We start from the raw sequence: 19,023 nt of genomic DNA, 5'->3' as shown, positions 1-19,023 counted from the left end.
CAAGTAGGGTGTGAAGTCAAGGCAAGGTCATTTCCTAAATTAGAGCATTAGAAAAAGCCTGCTCTTTTGCTGTTATCAACATGCTCATTAAAGCTGTGCAATCAGCAAGCCTTGGTCACACAGACAACAACAACAAAAAGGCTGATTTATTGTTTTCTCCTTTGACAAGAGAAACACAGTCCTCAGACAATTGTGAAATGGTTTTCAGCCTGGACTCCACTACCATATAGGGATTGTTGTGGAAGATCTGACTAAGTTCAGAGAGTTTCTGGGTGAAATCATGGCCCTAAAGCAGTCAATAGTAAAACCACTGTTGACATTAATAGGGTCTCACCAGCTACATCTGAGTCCCTATATACAGCTCTAAAAACATATGTAGCTGCTTGAGCTCTGAAAGAATACCTAACAGAAAAGGAAATCTTGGGTTTTTTCTCCTGTGTTGCTGAGAAACTGCCAAAAGCTAAGCATAAACAGTACTGAGCAATGACTACAGGGATACAGGAGGAGAGCAGATAAATATTTAAAGGATATAAACATGAAGGAAAAAGACTTATTTATCAAAATAAAAGGAAAAATTAATATAAATAGGAGGAGGTAAGTGAAACAGAAAAAGAGGAAATGTAGGCTATACTGGGCAAACTGTAACTGCATGAACCCCTACGGAGCAGAGCAATGGCTTGGGACTGGAACCTCCTTACTGACACATTTTAAAACAAAACTGAACAGGAAAAGTTAAATAACTATTCAGTAAGAAACCAGCCTGCCATGACTGCGGGGGAATGAGACTGCACTTTTCACTGTGTGCTACTTCGCTGCAGTGACTCCACCTCAAAAAAGGACGTCTTAAAAAAACAGAACAATCCAGATTTCATTATTATGCACAACTGTTTGGAAGGCTGTCTGAAACACAGCATCTATAGCAGGATTAATGCCCACAGCATTATATCAGAACATTCCACCAAAGTGAAAAAAAATCAAAAACCAAAAATTCATATTGGAAGTGAACTTGAAAACCCTCTGAATAGCCACAAGCAGTTTAGTTTCCACACAGTGCTTTTAATTCTGTGGTCTTAGAGAGCTTTATCAAGAATATTTGATCTCTAAGGCTGTTACCCTGTGGGTGATAGCTGTGGGTAAGGCAGGGGGTAATGCAACCCCTCTGGGGCCACCCAACCCTGTGACAGCCCTTCCAGGGACTGCTAGCAAGCCATACTCCTCACACACACAGTGCAAACTTTCAGCCCCCCTCAAAACTTTGCTTTGGAAGTTGCTTGCTTTGTGCTGGGAACACCATGTGAAAACAAAAATACAAAGCACTACTTCTAAATGTACACTTGCAAATATTTCTTTCTTATGATAGCATACCAGGATCAAGACAGTACCTAGCTGTATGACATTGACATTTTACATTGCAGAGCTTATTATATCCATAATGAAACCAAATTTGAACAGATAAGCATTGACAAAATCTATATAGAAGATAAATATTTAAAGGATATCAAAATAAAAGGAATATAAATAGAAGGAGATATGTGAAACAGAAAAAGAGGAAATGTAGGCTCTCTTTCAGCAGAAAAGTCAATTCTGAGTTTACAGTGTTGATGAAGACAATTCCCTCTCAATGGCAACTATGTCATAGCCCTTACAAAGATCTGAAAGATGACCAGGGACACACTACAATTGTCTGAACAACTCAGGCTTTGCCTGAATTTACAAAAGTAATCTACTGCTGCTGAGCAAATGTCAGCTAAATTAATGGGCCATGGAAACCTTTTGAGCGTGTCAATTACTATTGCCCGCAGATAGAAAATGCTGTAGAGAGAACAGAAGGGAGAGGCTGTCATTGATGCTGATTTCTGGTCTCTCCCCAGTCATCAAAACCTTCATCTTGGAGCAAACACCACAGCCACGTGGAAGCTGAAACTGGCATGTGTGCCCTACATGAAGAATGTGAGAACAGAGAATAACGTTGCTGCTGCAGAAACAAGTCCCAGATGGTACTCGCCCACACTGTGCCGTGTAACTTTCATGGAGAGCCAGCTAGGTGCTAGCACACCTCCAGCAGCAGCTGTGAACAGAACGCCTGCCCAGCTGTTTGGTGAAGGTTTGCAAGTGATCCAACTGCAGTGCTGTGAGGAAAACCATCACCAGGGCAACTGACCCCTCCTCTGCTGTCACTCTGACTTAATATGGCATCAAGTGACAGCACTGACCTCACTGTTAATCTGTCCTCATGCCTGAAAGGAAACAAGGTTTTTCTGCTTTTCTTAAAAGCAGTTGGATGCAACTCCCAGATGATGCTTACGAATTTGGTTTCCAACCAACTACAAATGCACTGCAGTTGCAGGCAGCTGAACTTGGTTAAATAGCAATTATCCTGGCTCTTACAAATGGTGCAACTTATTCAATGAAAAGAACAAACAAATGCTTGTCATATAGATAATGGATTTGTACCACAGCCAAAGACTTGCAGAGTCCATCAGGGAGGTTAAAAATCCCAGGGATATTTAGCTATTGTATTTTCAGTTTAGCTTTCCCCTACAGCTGTAAATTTATTCAAAAGCAGAGTTGATTCATAGTTCTGATTATTCCAAATAATCAATGCATTATACACAAGACACATTTCCTAACAATTTCTTTGTTTGGAATCTTTAGCCATTAAATTCCATAACGCAACAGACTGCACTTCAGTGAGGAGGGGTGTTAATAACATCTCCATTAATATCTGACTATTGCTCCTCCAAAGAGCATTGAGCACTGTGAAGAGCAGGCTGGCATAATTGGGTTAGCATTACAGACATGGAGATGGAGCAGAGGAGCAGCAGTAAGGGTAACACTGGGTGGTGTTCATGAAGCAGGCTGACAGCAAAAATGTGAGCACAGCCAAAGTCCTTTAATTCCTAAACTGAGGTACCAACTCCCATGCTAGACACAGCCTGCCATGAAAGAACAGACTACACGACATAATTCAAAGGAGATGAAGACTAAGAGCATCTGAATCTGTATTTGCCAAAAGAACAATTTTTCTCTTCCTGTAATTCTCAGCCTTGTGGTACCAACAGCAAGCTCTTGGATGTCAGGCAGGATTAAAAGACTTCCAGAGGTTCATTCATGTGCTGCACAGCTGACATAATGGGTTGCCAGCAATAGCTTCTCTCTTTTGGCCGTGGGTCTCTTAAAATTAGAAGCATTGCAAGCAAGCACAACGCTTAGAAAGCTTCTTTGAGACAGTGCATGACAAATAAGACACAAAAAATTTCAAGCCTCAAGACAAGACAAAAGAAAACCAGAAAGTAGACTTTCACATGATCTCCATTTGGCTGATAGAACACCAGCTAGAAACGCAGAAGAAAAAGGGGAGCAGGGAAGGTAAAACAGTGACCAGTGTTTTGTTGTCACTGGTGAAGCTCAGCTGGCCTGGGAACATCCTGTCCACTGATAATGTGCTTAATTCTTGAACTAAACCCATGGGAGGAGGATGTGGAGGTTGACAGCTGCAGGCAACCACCCTCCAGAAATCCTCACGGCATCACGGACCACAGGATACGCTGAGTCAGAAGGGACCCATCAGGATCATCGAGACCTGGCCTTGCACAGGACACCCCAAGAATCACACCATTTTACAAATCCATCTACCCAAGGGCTTCTTCTAGGGACTTTCTCTGAATGGGGTTCCCCAAAGGAGCAAACATCTCGACAATCTGACCACTCTGCTGTCTTTGCAGCAAGACACTCCTACCAGTTAAATTACACCCCCTGAATTTTCAATGATCTTTGTGGTGGAGCAGGAGTGCCTCTGCTCTGTAATAACAAAGCTCTCACAGAGCACCTGAAAAGTAGGACATGCAGCCAGAGCAAATAATGTCACACCCCTGACATACCTAGTATATAACTAAATCTTCTAAAATGAGTAGATACTCATGAAAAATGAAACTTTTGAGGAAAAATGAACACTGAGGAAGGAAAGGAACATGAAAGATTCTCAGCCTACTGAAGATGGAACCTGAACTTAGCAAACTTCAAGACGCAGAAGAAAACCACAAAGAGGAAACTGTTCTCGAGAGAGAGGAGATGAATTAGCAGCTTCAGCTGTGGCAAGGCAGACACTGGACAGATGTGCTAGGAAGAATTTTGTAATAATATAGTGCTAGAGACAGTCTAAGAATGAGTTAGGCAAGCATCTGTGAGGAATGACACAAAAGCATCACCCTGGGCCATGGGGCTTCAGGTGACCTCCAGATGATGCCCAGCAGCCGTGCGAGGCACAGGGTGCCCACCCAGAGTACCAGAGCAGTGGGGCCAGCTGGCACAGATCCAGCAAGGACATGAGGCTGGCTTCCAAAGCAGAACCACTCTGTGATGTCCTGAAGTTCATCCAGTCCTCATTCCCAGGTTCTTGGCTCAGCAAAGCACTGTACGTGGCCAGCAGTGACAGGCTCATTCTTGTAGCTGAAGCTTCATGTCAGTCTTCAAAGATTTGTTCAAATTAAACTAAGCTGTGTGTTTCTCTCCTCTCTCTGCTTTCCAGCTAGTGCTGATGAAGGGTGTGAGGGCTCACAAAGGGCACTGCACCTCCCAGTCCTTTCCTGGTAAAAGGATTTTTTCTACAGATAAAATGGAATTGCACCAAACAGGATAAACATTTCACTTGTGGCTTCAGAGCAACTGTCCATGTAGACTCTCCATTCCTGAATCCACAGAAAAAGCAATTAATGGCAATCTGCTACTTAACAATAAAAAATATCAAATGTGATATTTTCTGTAAAACAATAACCAGTTTGGGAGTAACTGCAAATACCTGTCATTAGATATACAATGCAATTAATATGATAAAAAGAATAATCCAATGGAAGACAAGCTATAGTGAAACTCTTGATCCAGTTCTGTGATGGAGAGTTTGAGAAACGAGTTTGGGTCTGAAAACATTTTAACAGTGGTACCTACAGGAGCTGCAGTTTCAAGTGTCTCCATTGCTGCTTATTCACCATGGCAAACACACAGATCAATTGAAACTTGAAAGAGGTACATGGCAAATTGACTGAAAATTGTAAGATGATTTGAAAAATTGCTTTCTACCATCAGAAAAGGCGTAAGTATGATGAACTACTCATTCCTGAAAAAAAAACCAAAATCAAAAACAAACAAAAAACCTCAAACCAGCCACCATTCTTTTACTGCCCAGAACAGCCAGGGAGCAAATTCAAATGCAACCTGCATGAGCTGCTGCAGGTCCTTATATTTAAAAATGTCATTCTTTCTGTTTTTCATTGACAGAAGAGTGACTCAACAAACATTTAGAACATGCTTATATGATGTGATCACAGGTGAAGAACACATATTTTCTGCCGAAGAAATCAGCAGGCTTTTTCAGCGCTCCCTTCCTCTGACTTCAGATTTGAATCACCTTTGTCCTCTCTAGACAATCTTCACAGGAAAACCTGAATAATGTAACCTGCAGACACTGCTAAGGCCCATGGAACTGCTCAAGGGTTAGAAGTCAAGGCCGTGGGCACCTTAACCTAGCAAAAGATGGAAAAATTTCAGACAGCTCTGTGCTATGCCTTGTGAACAACACCAACAGGGGTGCACTCCGTGTCTTCACAGCAAAGTCTGAAACTTTGGCTTAACCCTATGGGTGCACTAATAAGCAGTGTGGCCCCAATCCGTGGATAATAGCAGTGTGTGCTGGGACCTGAGGTTGCCCCACCCTTTATGTGGCACTTTGGGGCCACGACCTGAAAGGCCACGAGAGGCAGGAGGGCACTGGGTGGGCTCCCAAGCGAGTTTCATCCGGAGGGAATTCTGTCTGTGCACTCCCAAACTGCTGTGCTTGGCAAACCATGGCACAGCAAAGAGAGATGAATGGAACAATTCCTTCAAAGGCTCAAACCCAAGCACCAGTGCTGCTGGATGCTAGGACACCCACCACACTTTCTGCTGCTGAACTGCTCAAGAAGAAAGCTAGAGTTCACTTCTGGGTCCTGTGTGCACTTTGGGAGACTAAAACAAAGCTGTTTTCCAAGTGATCACACAACTGTGCATGGAGCTATAATTTGATATTACTGGAACAGCAGAGTTACACTGGAAGAAAAGTGTGGGCAGGAAAGGACCGGGCACTATTGCTGCGTTTACCTACAGCAGAAATCACAAGCACAGAAGTGTGTGCTCCAATCTGAATCAGTCTGTTTGATTGACAGGGAGAAAGACAGGGACTTTGATTTTAATATTTTACCAATATTTAGGCAAAGACTTAATAATTCTGCCCTGCTTCGTACAACAGGAAAAACCTGCTGTTCAGCAATGTGAGCAGCAGTTTTAAGAGAATCACAGAACCAACCAGGTTGGAAAAGACCTCTGGGATCACAGAGTCCAACCTATGACTGAACACCACCTTGTCAATTAGGCCATGGCACTAAGTGCCACATCCAGCATCTTCCTATGAAGAAATTCTTCCTAATGTCCAACCTAAACCTCCCCAAGGGCAGATTAAGACTATGTCCTCTCATCCTATTACCAGCTGCCAGGAAGAAGAGGCCAACCCCTCACTACCGTTAAAGTGGTTGTAGAGAGTGAGAAGTTCACCCCTGAACCTCCTTTTCTCCAGGCTAAACGTTCCCAGCTCCCTCAGCAGCTTCTCCTACGACTTGTGCTTCAGACCCTTCACCAGCTTTGTTGCCCCCCTCTGGACCCTATACAGGACTCAAGAGCCAATATTTTCACAAAGAGAAACTTTAATTTTCCTTGGCAGCTAGAAAAAACTTAAAAGGAACAACAGGTTTTTGCGTAAAAACAAACGAGCCAAAATGTTCCCTTGCTACAAAATAGAGAGCATTTTTAACATCCAGTGTTAATTTCTTCAATGTCATAGCAGTGGGAATTTTTTTGCCTCCTAACAGGATCTTCACAATGCACTTGGCATTGTGAAGATGCTATAATTTAATCAGGACTTCATACAATGCATACTCCCACACGGTTTGAATAAAACAGATAATAAAATCTTTAAGTGATGCGTGTTCCATTTATATTTATAGGCAAAAGTTTTCCCTTCTCATCCAAATCTGAATCCAAACACTGTACAGAGTCATTAAAGAATATTAAGTATCTAACCCAGAAGCTACAAGCTCAATGAACACTTCAGCAAATGCTATGAAAACAAACTTTCAGTAATGCTTTTTGTGGTTTTTGACCTGTTCAGTCTGCTGTATATTCAGGCTAGGACTCACTATAATATTTACTGACACACAAGGAGTTGCCTAAGCACAGTTCATTTCCTTATAATACACAAATACAGGTTATTTTCCACAGCCCATTGGAATCAGCCTAAGTGAGCCCTGTCTTATGCACTGTACCCTTTCTTCCTTCAGAAGGCAAGCCCCAGACAAGCTGACTTTTTAGGGGAGGAAGGAATAGGTGGTCTGCAAGTCAATTTACAAAGGCACTGTAAAAACACAGCCCAAAAGTGACCCCTAAGCAGTGGTTTCTGAAGAAGTTAGTTTCATTTTCAAAACTCCCAGAGAGGAAAGAAAGCTCTGCTTCCTCAGATGACAACTACTAAATCCAATTTACTCCTAAACTGTGAGGAAGGTTGGCATGTTCCACAGAACTTTTTGACTCCTAGCCCACACAAAAAGTACACGTGAATGGGCCAGGTCCAGATGGTGACCCAAGAGCATTGCTGTCTGGTTCAGCACATACTCAGGCTGATCTTCACATTTTAGAGCCACTGGGAAATATACAGAGAAAGCAAACAGTTTTGTGTGTTTGTGCGCACAAAAGTTGCTGTTTCTTTCCAAGACTGAAAAATCAGTGTATGGCTATTTGTGGAGATGGGTGAGTCTATGTCTCAGCTGGATCTTTAAGGACATTTCCAGGTCCAGCAATGTTTGTGTTTTCCTGAGCTCAGAGCCCTGACATTTGGAGGGTTACAATTCTCAGACTAAAGAAGCCGTGCATAAGCAGCAGTTCCAAGGATGCAGAGCACACAACCTTTCCTCCAACCTTCAGGGCAAGGGTATCTCTGCTGTGGGGTCTGGACTGCCCAGTGGACAGGACTTCCCTGATGAATTTTTCAGAAGCAGGTAATAAGAGGCCCAAGAAGACATAAAATAAATAGCAAAATACTTTAAGAAAAAATAATAAACCAAAATCTAAATGGTGAACCTGGATAAATATAAGGGCCTCTCACCAAACACAGAGACTGTATGAAATAGAAAAAGACACCTTGAAAACCTCGGCACAACAGAGCAAGTTTTACCTGAGGTGAAGACTCTTTCTGAGTCCTGCTTTATAGGGTAAAATGGTCCACAGTTTCTCATTTTGTTGACATTTTATTCCTTTCAAACTAGAGGGAAACCACTAGATTCTGTATCTGATATCTAATCACCACATTTGGTACAGGGAAACTAAGTCACATACAGAGGAAAACTGAAGAAGCCACATCAGGTTGTGTGCAACCAGGGAAACCACCACTTCAATTTTATCAATTTTATCAGACAGAAATCCCACTTCACCTGGTAACATCTAAGTTAGCTGTAGGATTTTGGGTACAAGTGACATTTTCAATTCTACATCCCCAAAACCAGGCAAGCTCTCTGTGAGCCACTAAAGCTGCTCTCACAGCTTACTGCACCTCTAACCACCACACACCAGCAAACCCCTAAGCCTGCTGGCTTAAACGCAGGGGATCATAAGCTGCAAAGCACTTTAGAGGTTTTGACAAAAGAGATTATCATTTCTAAACCCTATAATCACAAAAAGGTAGATTGCATTCTCAGGGTCAAACAGCTTCCAGAGCCAAGACTTACACAGCCGATTGCCAAGCAGATGGGCAGATGCAAAGTGCATCCTCATGGTCCATCACGTAACCCTCGCTACATCCCTGCTGCAATATTTATAAAGTTCATGAGCATTTTATCAGTGAATTATTGCTTCATGCAATAATTCTCTTAGACTGCATGTCTGCTGGAGGAACGGGTCTTTGATTTTCAAGCTCCCTTTCATACCATCACAGCAACCTGCTGGGGATTTATGGGCATTTCATGGGTGTTTAATGAGGCTTACACTGCAACCAATCGAAACAACTCTTGAGCATGGAATTCTGAAGCACATTCAGTAAAGCTGATGGAGCCTGAGACACCTCGAGAGAAATACTGAATGAATCAGAACAGTCAGCTTGCCCTGTCCCTCTGCTCCAGCTTTGCTGGTGAATACCAGACACACATATACACAGAATAAACACTCCCTGGTTTATTTCTGGTTCCCTCAGATTTACAGTGTATTCAGGATGGGCGGTAGAGACTCACTGATACATCTCTGTAAGTGTCTAAACATACAGATCAACTTTATTTTCTGTCAACTTTTTATCTAAAACTCAGATTTTAATGAAAAAGTAGAATGTTGAAAGCAACGTTTTAATATGGTATTGTAAGAGTACTATTTAATGACATGAAGGGCAAAAGTCTCATTCCTGGAAGGTATTTAAATGCCTAAATATCTTTGAGCACCTATATGCATCCAAAAGGCTTTATATTTGCAAAGGAAGCTATTAAGGTAATGCAGTGTAATACACAGTATTTGACAGAGAGACAAGTTAGAGTTACACATACCTGCAGCCCTAAATCTGATGTATACCACATCTGGCACCTACCACACATAACATCCCTAAACATTTTGAACAAGCTTTTCCTAAAGATAATGATTAGAATTAAATGCTTATCTAGTTTCTTCAGAAAGCTTTCTGATTTAAAATCAGATACCCACAAGCTCCTGAAAATGGAAATGAGGCAGAAAAGGAAAGAAACTTATGTGTGATGCTCTCATTTACAACAAAAAGTAACAGTGGCTTTTTTTCTTTCAAGGATCCATGCTGTTACAGGTGCTTATTCAGCCATACCCTATGTTTAAAATAAACCTTCATGAATTTAAGAATAATTTAATTTTCACAAATATTCATGTGTACAGCATGTACCTCTGCAAACTTTCATAATCTAAACTGTAATATTCTGGAGCCTAATTTTCCCTTCACAGCAGGAGTGGTCCTGCTGATTAGCAGATCTTTTTCAAGATCAAATCTACACATGTGATTGATCTACAAAGTCTCTTTTGTATAAAAAGCCATTTTTGAACTGTAAATGCTTGAAGAATTCTGCTGCTGCTTGCTGTGCTCTATACTAACCTTTGCTGTTGCTGAAGTTGGGCTCATGCTAACAAGGGGCAAGTACCCTGGAAAGGAGCAGGAGGCAACTGGCTCACTGGGGAAAGCACCATTTGCACTTCTGCTTCTTCCTAAACATTACCAGCCACAGTCAGGCTCCCAGGGCAGGAAATCCCCCAACAGGACCTACTGTGGTTGTTCTTCAGAGCAAGAACCATCACTCCTGAAGGTCTCTTACTTACTCAGGTTTCATTTCTGCAGACTAATCCAGGAAAGAAATCAACTTTGCTCTCCCATCCTCTTTATTTTCTTTCTGACTTCCCCATTTACATGCTTTGCAAGTTTGTTTCACTATAGAAAATAACTGCTGTAACATTTAGGGCTGTCTGGCCATTGCCAATGGAATTGGCATGGAGAGCTCTGAACTTCCCGCTCCGTGTGGTACTGGTGCAGACTGCAGGTCAGGAAGCAAAACCATTCACAAGTTTGTCTGGTGGTGTGCCTTTTGTCAGCAATGCTGAATGCAGTGCTGATGTACCTGCAGCTGTGCTCCCACTGCTAGGCAGGGTAACAAATACCTCAAACTGGAGTGACCACCGGCCTTTTTGAGTGCAGGCAGTCAGCAATAATACAGCAGTCCCACTTAAAAGATGAAATTAAGCTGTCAGAAATACTATCTCTGTGCCAAAAGTTACACTGAAGCTTACTGACAGCAATCCTCATTGTTGCTCCTCTCACTCACCCTGTTGCCAATGGGGTTCTGTCTTGATTTTTGCATTTTGAGTTAAACAGCTGTCAATTTTAACTTATTTGTAGAAACTGGTGTGGACAAATTGGTTCCTACCCCTGTGCTGGTTATCTTGAGATTAATGGGAAATCCAGAGCTAGCAGTCAGAGGGGTAAGTAGTCTGAATGGGAGAGAAATGCAATCCACCAAAATCACAAAGCAGCCTCAATTTTTGTATCTTGTGATCCATACTTGAGAAGACAATAAATACCCTTTCTGTGCTATAAGGAACCACACAACTGCAAAGAGGTTCTTGTTCTCGACAGAAAAGAAACTTGATGGAACACATTGGGTACTTCAAAACCTAAATTTTGACATTTCCTGAAATACTGCCACAATAAAGGTTTTTTCTTTTACAGTGGAATCTAATGTTACATATTTCACCATCAAATATTAAGTAGTGATAAAGTGTTTGGGGATGCAAAAAAACCCCATCCCCTGTGCCAAAGCTCTTGATGCTAAACACTCCTTGTAGTTATACAGAAAAAGAGGGAATACACAGTTTCCCCTTTTGGTAAAAAACTGCACTGTCAAAAGAAGCAGGAATAAGTTTCTGGTACATCCTGATGTCTGAGGGGTACACAGGCCTTGCTCAGACACCATCAGAGGATGACATTCCCCAGTGGGGAAGACTGACAGTTGAATTCAGCTGAGTTTGGGCACTTCAGGGTCCTGTTCTTGGTGGAGAAGCCAGAGAATCCCTCTGCCACACACGTGATGCACACAGGCCTGACCTGCTCCTTTGCATGTCTTGTGTCCAGCACTGTTTGTTTATTTACCCTGGGCTGCTCTGCTAGAATAAACATTCCCCTCTGGATTCCAAACAACAAGATAAGCACGCCAGCATTGCTTCAAACTCATGTTTCCCTGAAAAGGCTTTCTGTGAGGAAAGGACTGTCTAAATGGCTGCTGTGACCATTCTTCATTTTAACCAGTACTCACAAGAGGGGATGGCTCTGCCTGACACCACCTGCAGTAGCTCTAGCTTGCAATTACTGGTAGCTTTATTCCTATTTTGGTTCCCCAAAGCAAGGCATGCTATAGAAATCTGGATTTTCAAGTGATCAGAACTATCTGGTCGCTTAATGATTATTCCTTGCATCAGGACAGAAATTCAGACACTACACTGCATTGCACAAAACCACACCTTCCAAGACAAAGCAAGATATCTGCTCCAGACAAAATGAATGCTCTCCTCTTTACCTGCAAGAAGTGTCAGGCTTTAGAGGAAAAGATCAGATCAGTGCTAGGTCAGGGAAACAAAAAGATGACTGCATCCTCCTTAGTCTGTGCAGGAACAACCACTAAGGACTTCAGCTGAGACTGAACTTACTCTCTTTGCTTTTCCATCCTGGGCTTGACTACCAATTTCTTCTTTGTCTGTAGCAGGCAGCGGCCCCAGAAGAGAATAACCAGCTTTAAACATCAGACATTTGGCCCTGGCCTCCTACAGCCCATGAGCTAGGAAACAGCAGGACCTAAATGGTCTCAGAATGACTCCTCACACTTGGAAACACGTTCCCATGGTTTTTCAGGCACACAGAGAGAAGCACCAGCTGGGAAGGCCATTCTGCCCAGTTGGAACCAGGTTTTACTTTAGCAATATCCTTATTTACTTCAGCAACAGAAAGATAGTGACACTTAAATACAAATGAATATGTACCAAATAGAAGTCCTAAAAATAACACCAAGAAAATAAAGCAAGCATGCAGCTGGGAAGCTGCAAACCTCTGTTTTCCTCCCCTGACACTGTATAGGTAACATATTTTTAAGCTCTTTTTAAAACATTCACCTACAGTGAGACAGAATTTTGGAGGACGGCAGACATATTTATGCATTCATATACTGCAACAATGTAAAAAATAGCAAGAAAAATAAATTACTATGCAGCATAGAACTAAAGACTGCAGCCACTGTCCCAATCCTTACCTTTTAGAGTTGCCTTCTTAAGTACCTTCATGGCATAAAGCTGGCCTGCATCAGATCCTTTTATCTTCCTGACTAGAAATACCTGTAAAAAGCAAATGTTTTGTATAGATGAGTACTGAATTTCTACTTACAAGACTTACTGCATTCGACAGGAGAATAGATACCATGGTTCAGGAAATCTAATGAAAATTACTAGCTGAAAGCCTTTCATATCTATTTCTCCTGCAATTGTTTGAGCTAGCTTTGGAAATTTTTAGTTTTTAAGCCTTTACCACCTCACAAAAAACCAATTTTCAACATTATTAATTGACCTCATATATTCAGTAAAGATGGGTGAAAAGTTAGAATCAGTGAGCACATATCTCTTTATATTCTGACCAGCTTTACACACACACACAAAAAAAAAAAGTCTAATTTGTGTCTAGGAATGTGCAGGGTCTTAAAATTATTGTCATCAATTAAACGTAAGAAAAAAAAATCAATTTGGTGCCATTCATGCCATAAGTCATGAGCAACAACTTGCCTAAGATGCAGCTGAAGAAGAAAATTCATACAGCAGAAAATCTATTGTTATTATAAAAATAGACAATTTTCCTGTTATAGTCTCCTATGCTTCATCTTCTGACAGTGTAAAATTTTAATTAAAATAAAATTTTTAGTTAAACTTGTACTCTTTTTATTGTACTACATGCAAATATTTCTTATCTGCCCCTCAGTGCATCTGAGAACTGGAGGGGTAGTGAACAACAGCATCAATGGTTCAGTTTGGTCTTTATAATAATTGGAAATAAAATAAACAACTCTTTTAGCTGCTTCCCAGGACACACTCTGTCTGGTGAGGTCAGAAGTGTGACCTTAGAAATTCTCAGATCTTCAGAAGTCAGGCAACGGTGTCTCTTTTTTTTTTTAATTTCAGCACTTGTGTTACTGGACAGAAGCTGAAGTAAATCCAAATGCAGAAATAAAAATACAGTCCCACATACATACAATGTTCATTAATATACAAATTAACAAAGGTTAGGTGAAATTATCTAACTAATAAATGTCTATTTGGACTAAAAATTGCAATTATTTTATTAATTGCCTACCCAGGAACCATGCTGCTTTGTTAACTGTCTCCACCTAAAATATAAAAAGCCATAACCTAAGGAAGGAGTATGTTTCTAGCACAGGTTTTGCATGTTCAAAGACTCTTCCTCCTAAAAAACTCCAATCTGTAAACAGATTGGATTTTCTCAAGCCCATTGGAAGAAAGGTTTGTGGGAAGGGAGAACAACTGTTATCAACCAGGTACAGAAGCTGGGAAGGAAAAAAAAAACCAACAAAAGAAGGTAAATTCTCAATTCTCCCTCAACAGCTTCATCAGGACTCTCACATCTGACAGCACCAGAGCTGCAACACTTCTGGCACACGATCTGGCAGGGTTTTGGTGAGCCTCTCCTTGCCAAGGTGTTTCCTGTGCACAGCAGATGTGCACAGCTCCTCTGCCCAGCCGAGCTTGGGCACACGCTGCTCGCTCCCAGCTCCTGCTTCCTACTCTGATGAGCACACAAACACCTCCAGTGCCCACAACTGTCGGAAAAAAGGATGAAATCTGGATGCAACAGGCACACATAAGTGGTTTTTTGTTGTTATTAATGATAAATTAAGCTCAGCTGCTCCAGCATTAACAGGAAGACAATTCATTTTGAAGTTTACAGAGGAAAGTTGGGATGTTTTTCTGTCGAATAAAAGATTTGATTTTTTGTATTACATTGAAAAAGAGGAGAAAGTCAAAAGCAAGCTGTTCCAGACACCAGATTTTCATCTGTATTATTATTTTTTAAAAACACTTATGGGCTCTTTACCCAAAAAACCAAACCCTTGAGATAATGGTTTTCAGCAGCACTGCACATAAAACAGCACAGCATACTGCATCTGCAGAAATATTAGACTGCAGTTCTAGAAATATCTTGTCTGCCCTATAATCTTGCAAAGCTTGTAATACCCACATTGCTGTAATAAGCAAAATTATCAATTTCCATTACCAGTCACTAGTCAGCTGTTCACTGTAGCATGGGCAGGGCACTTGTCTGCATTCCCTCCAAAAGAGATGAGTCAAGAACACTGTGTTCTACTTCAGAGGACATCAAAATAACCACCAAACCAGAAAGGAACAGAACAAATGAAAATATGTGGTATTGCAAAATGATGTCACCTTTCTGATTATTCTTAAACTTAATGCTACACATTGTTCTTGAAAGCACCAAGTAACCCTGAAGTGCTAAATTGACAGATTATATTAGCTGGACTATACGAGTTAGCCAGAATAGCATGTGCATGTGGCTGAGCAGGACTTCCAACTTTCTTGTTTGATATGTTTGTAAGATTATTAACACTGGAACTAGCAAAACTCCCTTAGCTGGAGCAGTTGATGCATCACCCAAAACCTGATATAAAAAGCTAAGCAAGTGCTCTGCATCTCAAGAGTGTTGGGGGCACTCCCTCTGACACCAAAGACATCTTCTCTAATTATTTAGGCCTTGGGTGAACAGCTTGAAAACTTAATGGCTTGCATCCTCAGAGACACAGATTTGAACCATTAGCTCAAAGACCAAGGTGATGAAAATGTAGGTGGCTGGGGACTGCTTAAGAAACACAGAGTAGACCTCTCTTCCCCACGCCTTTACTGCTCCAGGGAGTTTACCAATGTTTCTCACATAAGAGATGGAAAGTGGTTTGGAATTACATGCAGCTCCAGACAGGTACATTGTCCACACTCCCACTCTCATGCCCAGGAAATCAGAGTTCATTTTGGGAAGTGGTTGCACAGACCAGGCATTTTGCTTATAAAATGCCTAAGGCTAGAAGGCCAACTCAAACAATACTGAAAATACATCGATACAATCTAAGATGACCAGCAAGCCATTTCTAAAATCTTTACTGCCTATGTATGAAAACCAACTATTCTGCCTCTGTTACTTTTATCAAAAATGTTCCTATCTGTTGTTCACCTTCTTACACTGAGTCCCACAGTAAACCAAATTTTGATCTGTTTGCTTTTTAATATTCATTTAATATTTAAAACTTAAATATACTGTGCTCTGAAGAAATTCTTTTAGTTGAAGACTTGGTATTGAATGTTAACTTTCTTGATATCTCTCATCTCAGGGAACTTCTAACAGGTTTAATTATCAATTTAATTCTAGAATAACCAGAAAGTTGATAAACACTCTTTAATATAGCTTCCATTAGGAATAAAAATAAAGGTTCTGATTAGAAAATATGTCCTTAAAACTCCACAGAACAATATACTTATAAGCACTTTGAAACCTAGTTTCAGCTAGGTTCCCTGGTCCAAAGGTTTCAATGTCTTATTTAAACCACGGAAAGACTTTAAGGCTGAATTGACTCTTCCTTCTTTCTCACCATCTTTCCTCCCTGTTCTCATTTCCAAAAACATGCCCTGCTGAAGAATTGTCTTTGGAATTAAGAAAATCCTGTGTCTTAAGATATGTGGCAAATGTTACTTCACAAATTCGCTTGTGGTCATACAGGCAGGGCTTTCCCCCCATGCTCTTGCTATGAAGATTACTGTATTCTGCACTGGGGTTTATTTCCATTCTGCACTGGGGTTTATTTCCATTCTGCACTGGGGTTTATCTCCATTCTGCACTGGGGTTTATCTCCAGGGCCTTTCAAGGCCTCTGAGTGTGAACTAAACAGCAGCCTGGGACTCGGAAATGTCCTTGAGGCTGCCCTCAGTGGGAACCGTGCAGCTAACTTCTTTAAGTCTCTGAATGCTCCTATTTACACCCTCCAACCAAGCAGCAGTGGCACACTCACCTCCCTGGTGGGTAGATAGTCCATAAATATCCTTTATCACTGCTTGTAAACACTGATGCTTTACTAACAATCACTTGTGCTCATTAGTCCAGGTCCAGAGCCATAGCTGCTGTTTTCTAAACTGGTCAATATGCAGAAACCCAGCTAAAAGACTGAAGCATTACTGAAATGAAGAGAGAAGGGCTTTCCTTTTCTGCCTTTACAATGTAATTTATATATGGACAATGTCAGCAGTGCAAACGGACTCAGAGAGAGGACACAATATTTTCAGTGTTGCTCTGGGTGATTAGATGACAATAAAAATTACCTTTCCGTATGAACCTTGTCCTAATACTTTCAACAGTTCAAACTGAGAAGGATCTGCTTTTTCAAAACCTTCCTTGACATGATGACTGATGTCTATTTCCTTCACAATACCTTCTTCCTGCAAAGGAAAAAACAAACAAAAAAACAAAACCCCCAAATCAGAGCCATTATCTTAAGGAAACATGTTGTTTATTAAAATCTTGTCTTCTGTAATGCTACAGTCATGCAGCAAATTTTGAAAATAGAAACAAATGCTTGTCTAAATATTCCACGTGCCTGTTACCAGCTGGGGAGCGTAATTGTCAGGACATCCAGACCTGGTACTTCTGTTTATTAAGCCTCAAGATATGACTAGATAAAGACAGATTACACAAGCTGAAGCCAAAAATACACTGCAGAGCTTGGTGTGCCCATCAGAGACCTTAATAGCAGAGTGGCATGTACTCAAATCTGCACTAGAGAGGCTCCATCACACTTCTCTCTACATACTTTCTCAGCTTCCCCTCAAATCATCATTTAAGTCAATCTTAAAAAGCTTCCTTAGTTTTAAGTAGTAATTTTTCTAATGAGTAGGCAACAAGGAAAGACATTGCTAAAAGAGCCTCTCCCTATTTACCTCAAAAATTGGAAAGTTGCTACTGGTAACCATTTAAACAGAAAACAAAATAATGATTAGATATAAAATGAGGTGGTGGTGGGAGAAGACTGACACACACACTTTTTTGCTTGCAAGAATTAGTTTTTTATGCTTTGGGTTTGTCCAGGTTCTTTTGTGAAAATTTTTCCTCTGTCAATAGATTCACATTCCTCAAAGACATCAGCAGAACTAGGACTTTCATCTTTCAAGCTGTGACATATGGCATTAGGTTCAATTTTTTGTTCCATGTTATTTTACCATGTTCCTCTAAAAAGAGAGTAACTGGGTCACGTGAGACCCAGAGGGGCTGCACAGAGTTTGCAGCAACCCAGAAAGTCACTGAGCTGAAAAGAAACCTGGAAGAAAGAACCTGCTCCTCAAGGACACAAAGATAAGGAAAGACAATACTTACATACCTTTTTATTTCTGTAGTGTTTTGTACACCTACATTGGAGCTTTTTGGTTTGTTTGGTTTGGGTTGGTTTTTTTGTGTTTTTTTTTTTTTCCCCAAACTACTTGTTCTAACTTCTCCACAACCAAAATATGGACTTTCAGTACAAACCTTTTTTTTCTTTTATCATCTCCCAGTTTGAAGGGACTTACTCATTTAGGAATAAGTTTGAATATTTCTGCATCCAGCAAAAATAATTGCAATCTCACAAACATTTTTATGTGGACATTTCCTGCCATTTTCCTTTCTCCACCTAAAAAATCCTTATAAGACCTAGAAATATAACATTAATTTCCCATTCTTAAAAACTAATGTTGAGAAAATAGAAACAACATCCTAAAAATAAAAAATGCATAAAAACCCCAAAACATTTGGCCAAAACACATTCTGTACTAAACACGAATAATTTTGATTTTCTTCTTCTCCAGAAAAATTGCTATCACTTTCTGCTAGCTGTAATTTGTCAGATACATGGTTTGCATTACCCAGATTACTTTCTATATTGTAGTTTCAACCCTCCTCTTCCCTACCCTGCCTCTTAACACTCACATTCTTTGGAGCAGTGGACTATATCCTCTTCTTGGTTTGGAAAGCTTCCTGTAGTTCATGCATGCTACCACAATCATGGAAAATAATAATCATCTCACAGCAACTCCTTTTTCTGATCCTAATTCCTAGTTTAAGGTTTGCCTGAAAGGAAATGCATGAAACCAATGAACAGTTTTCACAGAGAGATTCAAAGGATTTCTAAGTACAGAAGTGCCAAGATCTCTCTGCATTTTTCTTTCTTTAATTGCTTGTGAGATAGCATAACTTTCTGATATTAAATATATAATATTTTCCAATTATTTTGTTCTCCAGCATGAACCATGAAGTCACTTTCAGCTACATTTGCAATTTTAATGAGTGAGTTTCAATTCACCCATTCATACTAC

The 19,023-nt window shown here is 40.7% G+C and overlaps 1 protein-coding gene across 2 annotated transcripts in view; it reads right to left on the bottom strand.

Annotated features, from left to right (window-relative positions):
* Positions 1 to 19,023, bottom strand: part of RPS6KA2 (ribosomal protein S6 kinase A2) — a 158,591-nt gene that overhangs the window by 78,989 nt on the left and 60,579 nt on the right. Inside the window, exons 1-3 of one of the 2 annotated variants that reach the window (XM_084202398.1) lie at positions 18,638 to 18,702; positions 17,002 to 17,118; positions 12,870 to 12,951 (exon numbers count right to left, since the gene is read on the bottom strand). In XM_084202398.1, coding sequence (XP_084058524.1) covers positions 12,870 to 12,900 — 31 coding nt within the window. In that variant the 5' untranslated portion in view covers positions 12,901 to 12,951; positions 17,002 to 17,118; positions 18,638 to 18,702. Of the gene's footprint in view, positions 1 to 12,869; positions 12,952 to 17,001; positions 17,119 to 18,637; positions 18,703 to 19,023 lie in introns of those variants that run through there. The other variant, XM_084202397.1, reaches the window with a different exon arrangement.

This window comes from Fringilla coelebs, assembly GCF_963513975.1.
Source record: "Fringilla coelebs genome assembly, chromosome: 3".
Classification (NCBI taxonomy): Eukaryota; Metazoa; Chordata; class Aves; order Passeriformes; family Fringillidae; genus Fringilla; species Fringilla coelebs.
This window is presented reverse-complemented; position numbering and strand designations above follow the sequence as displayed.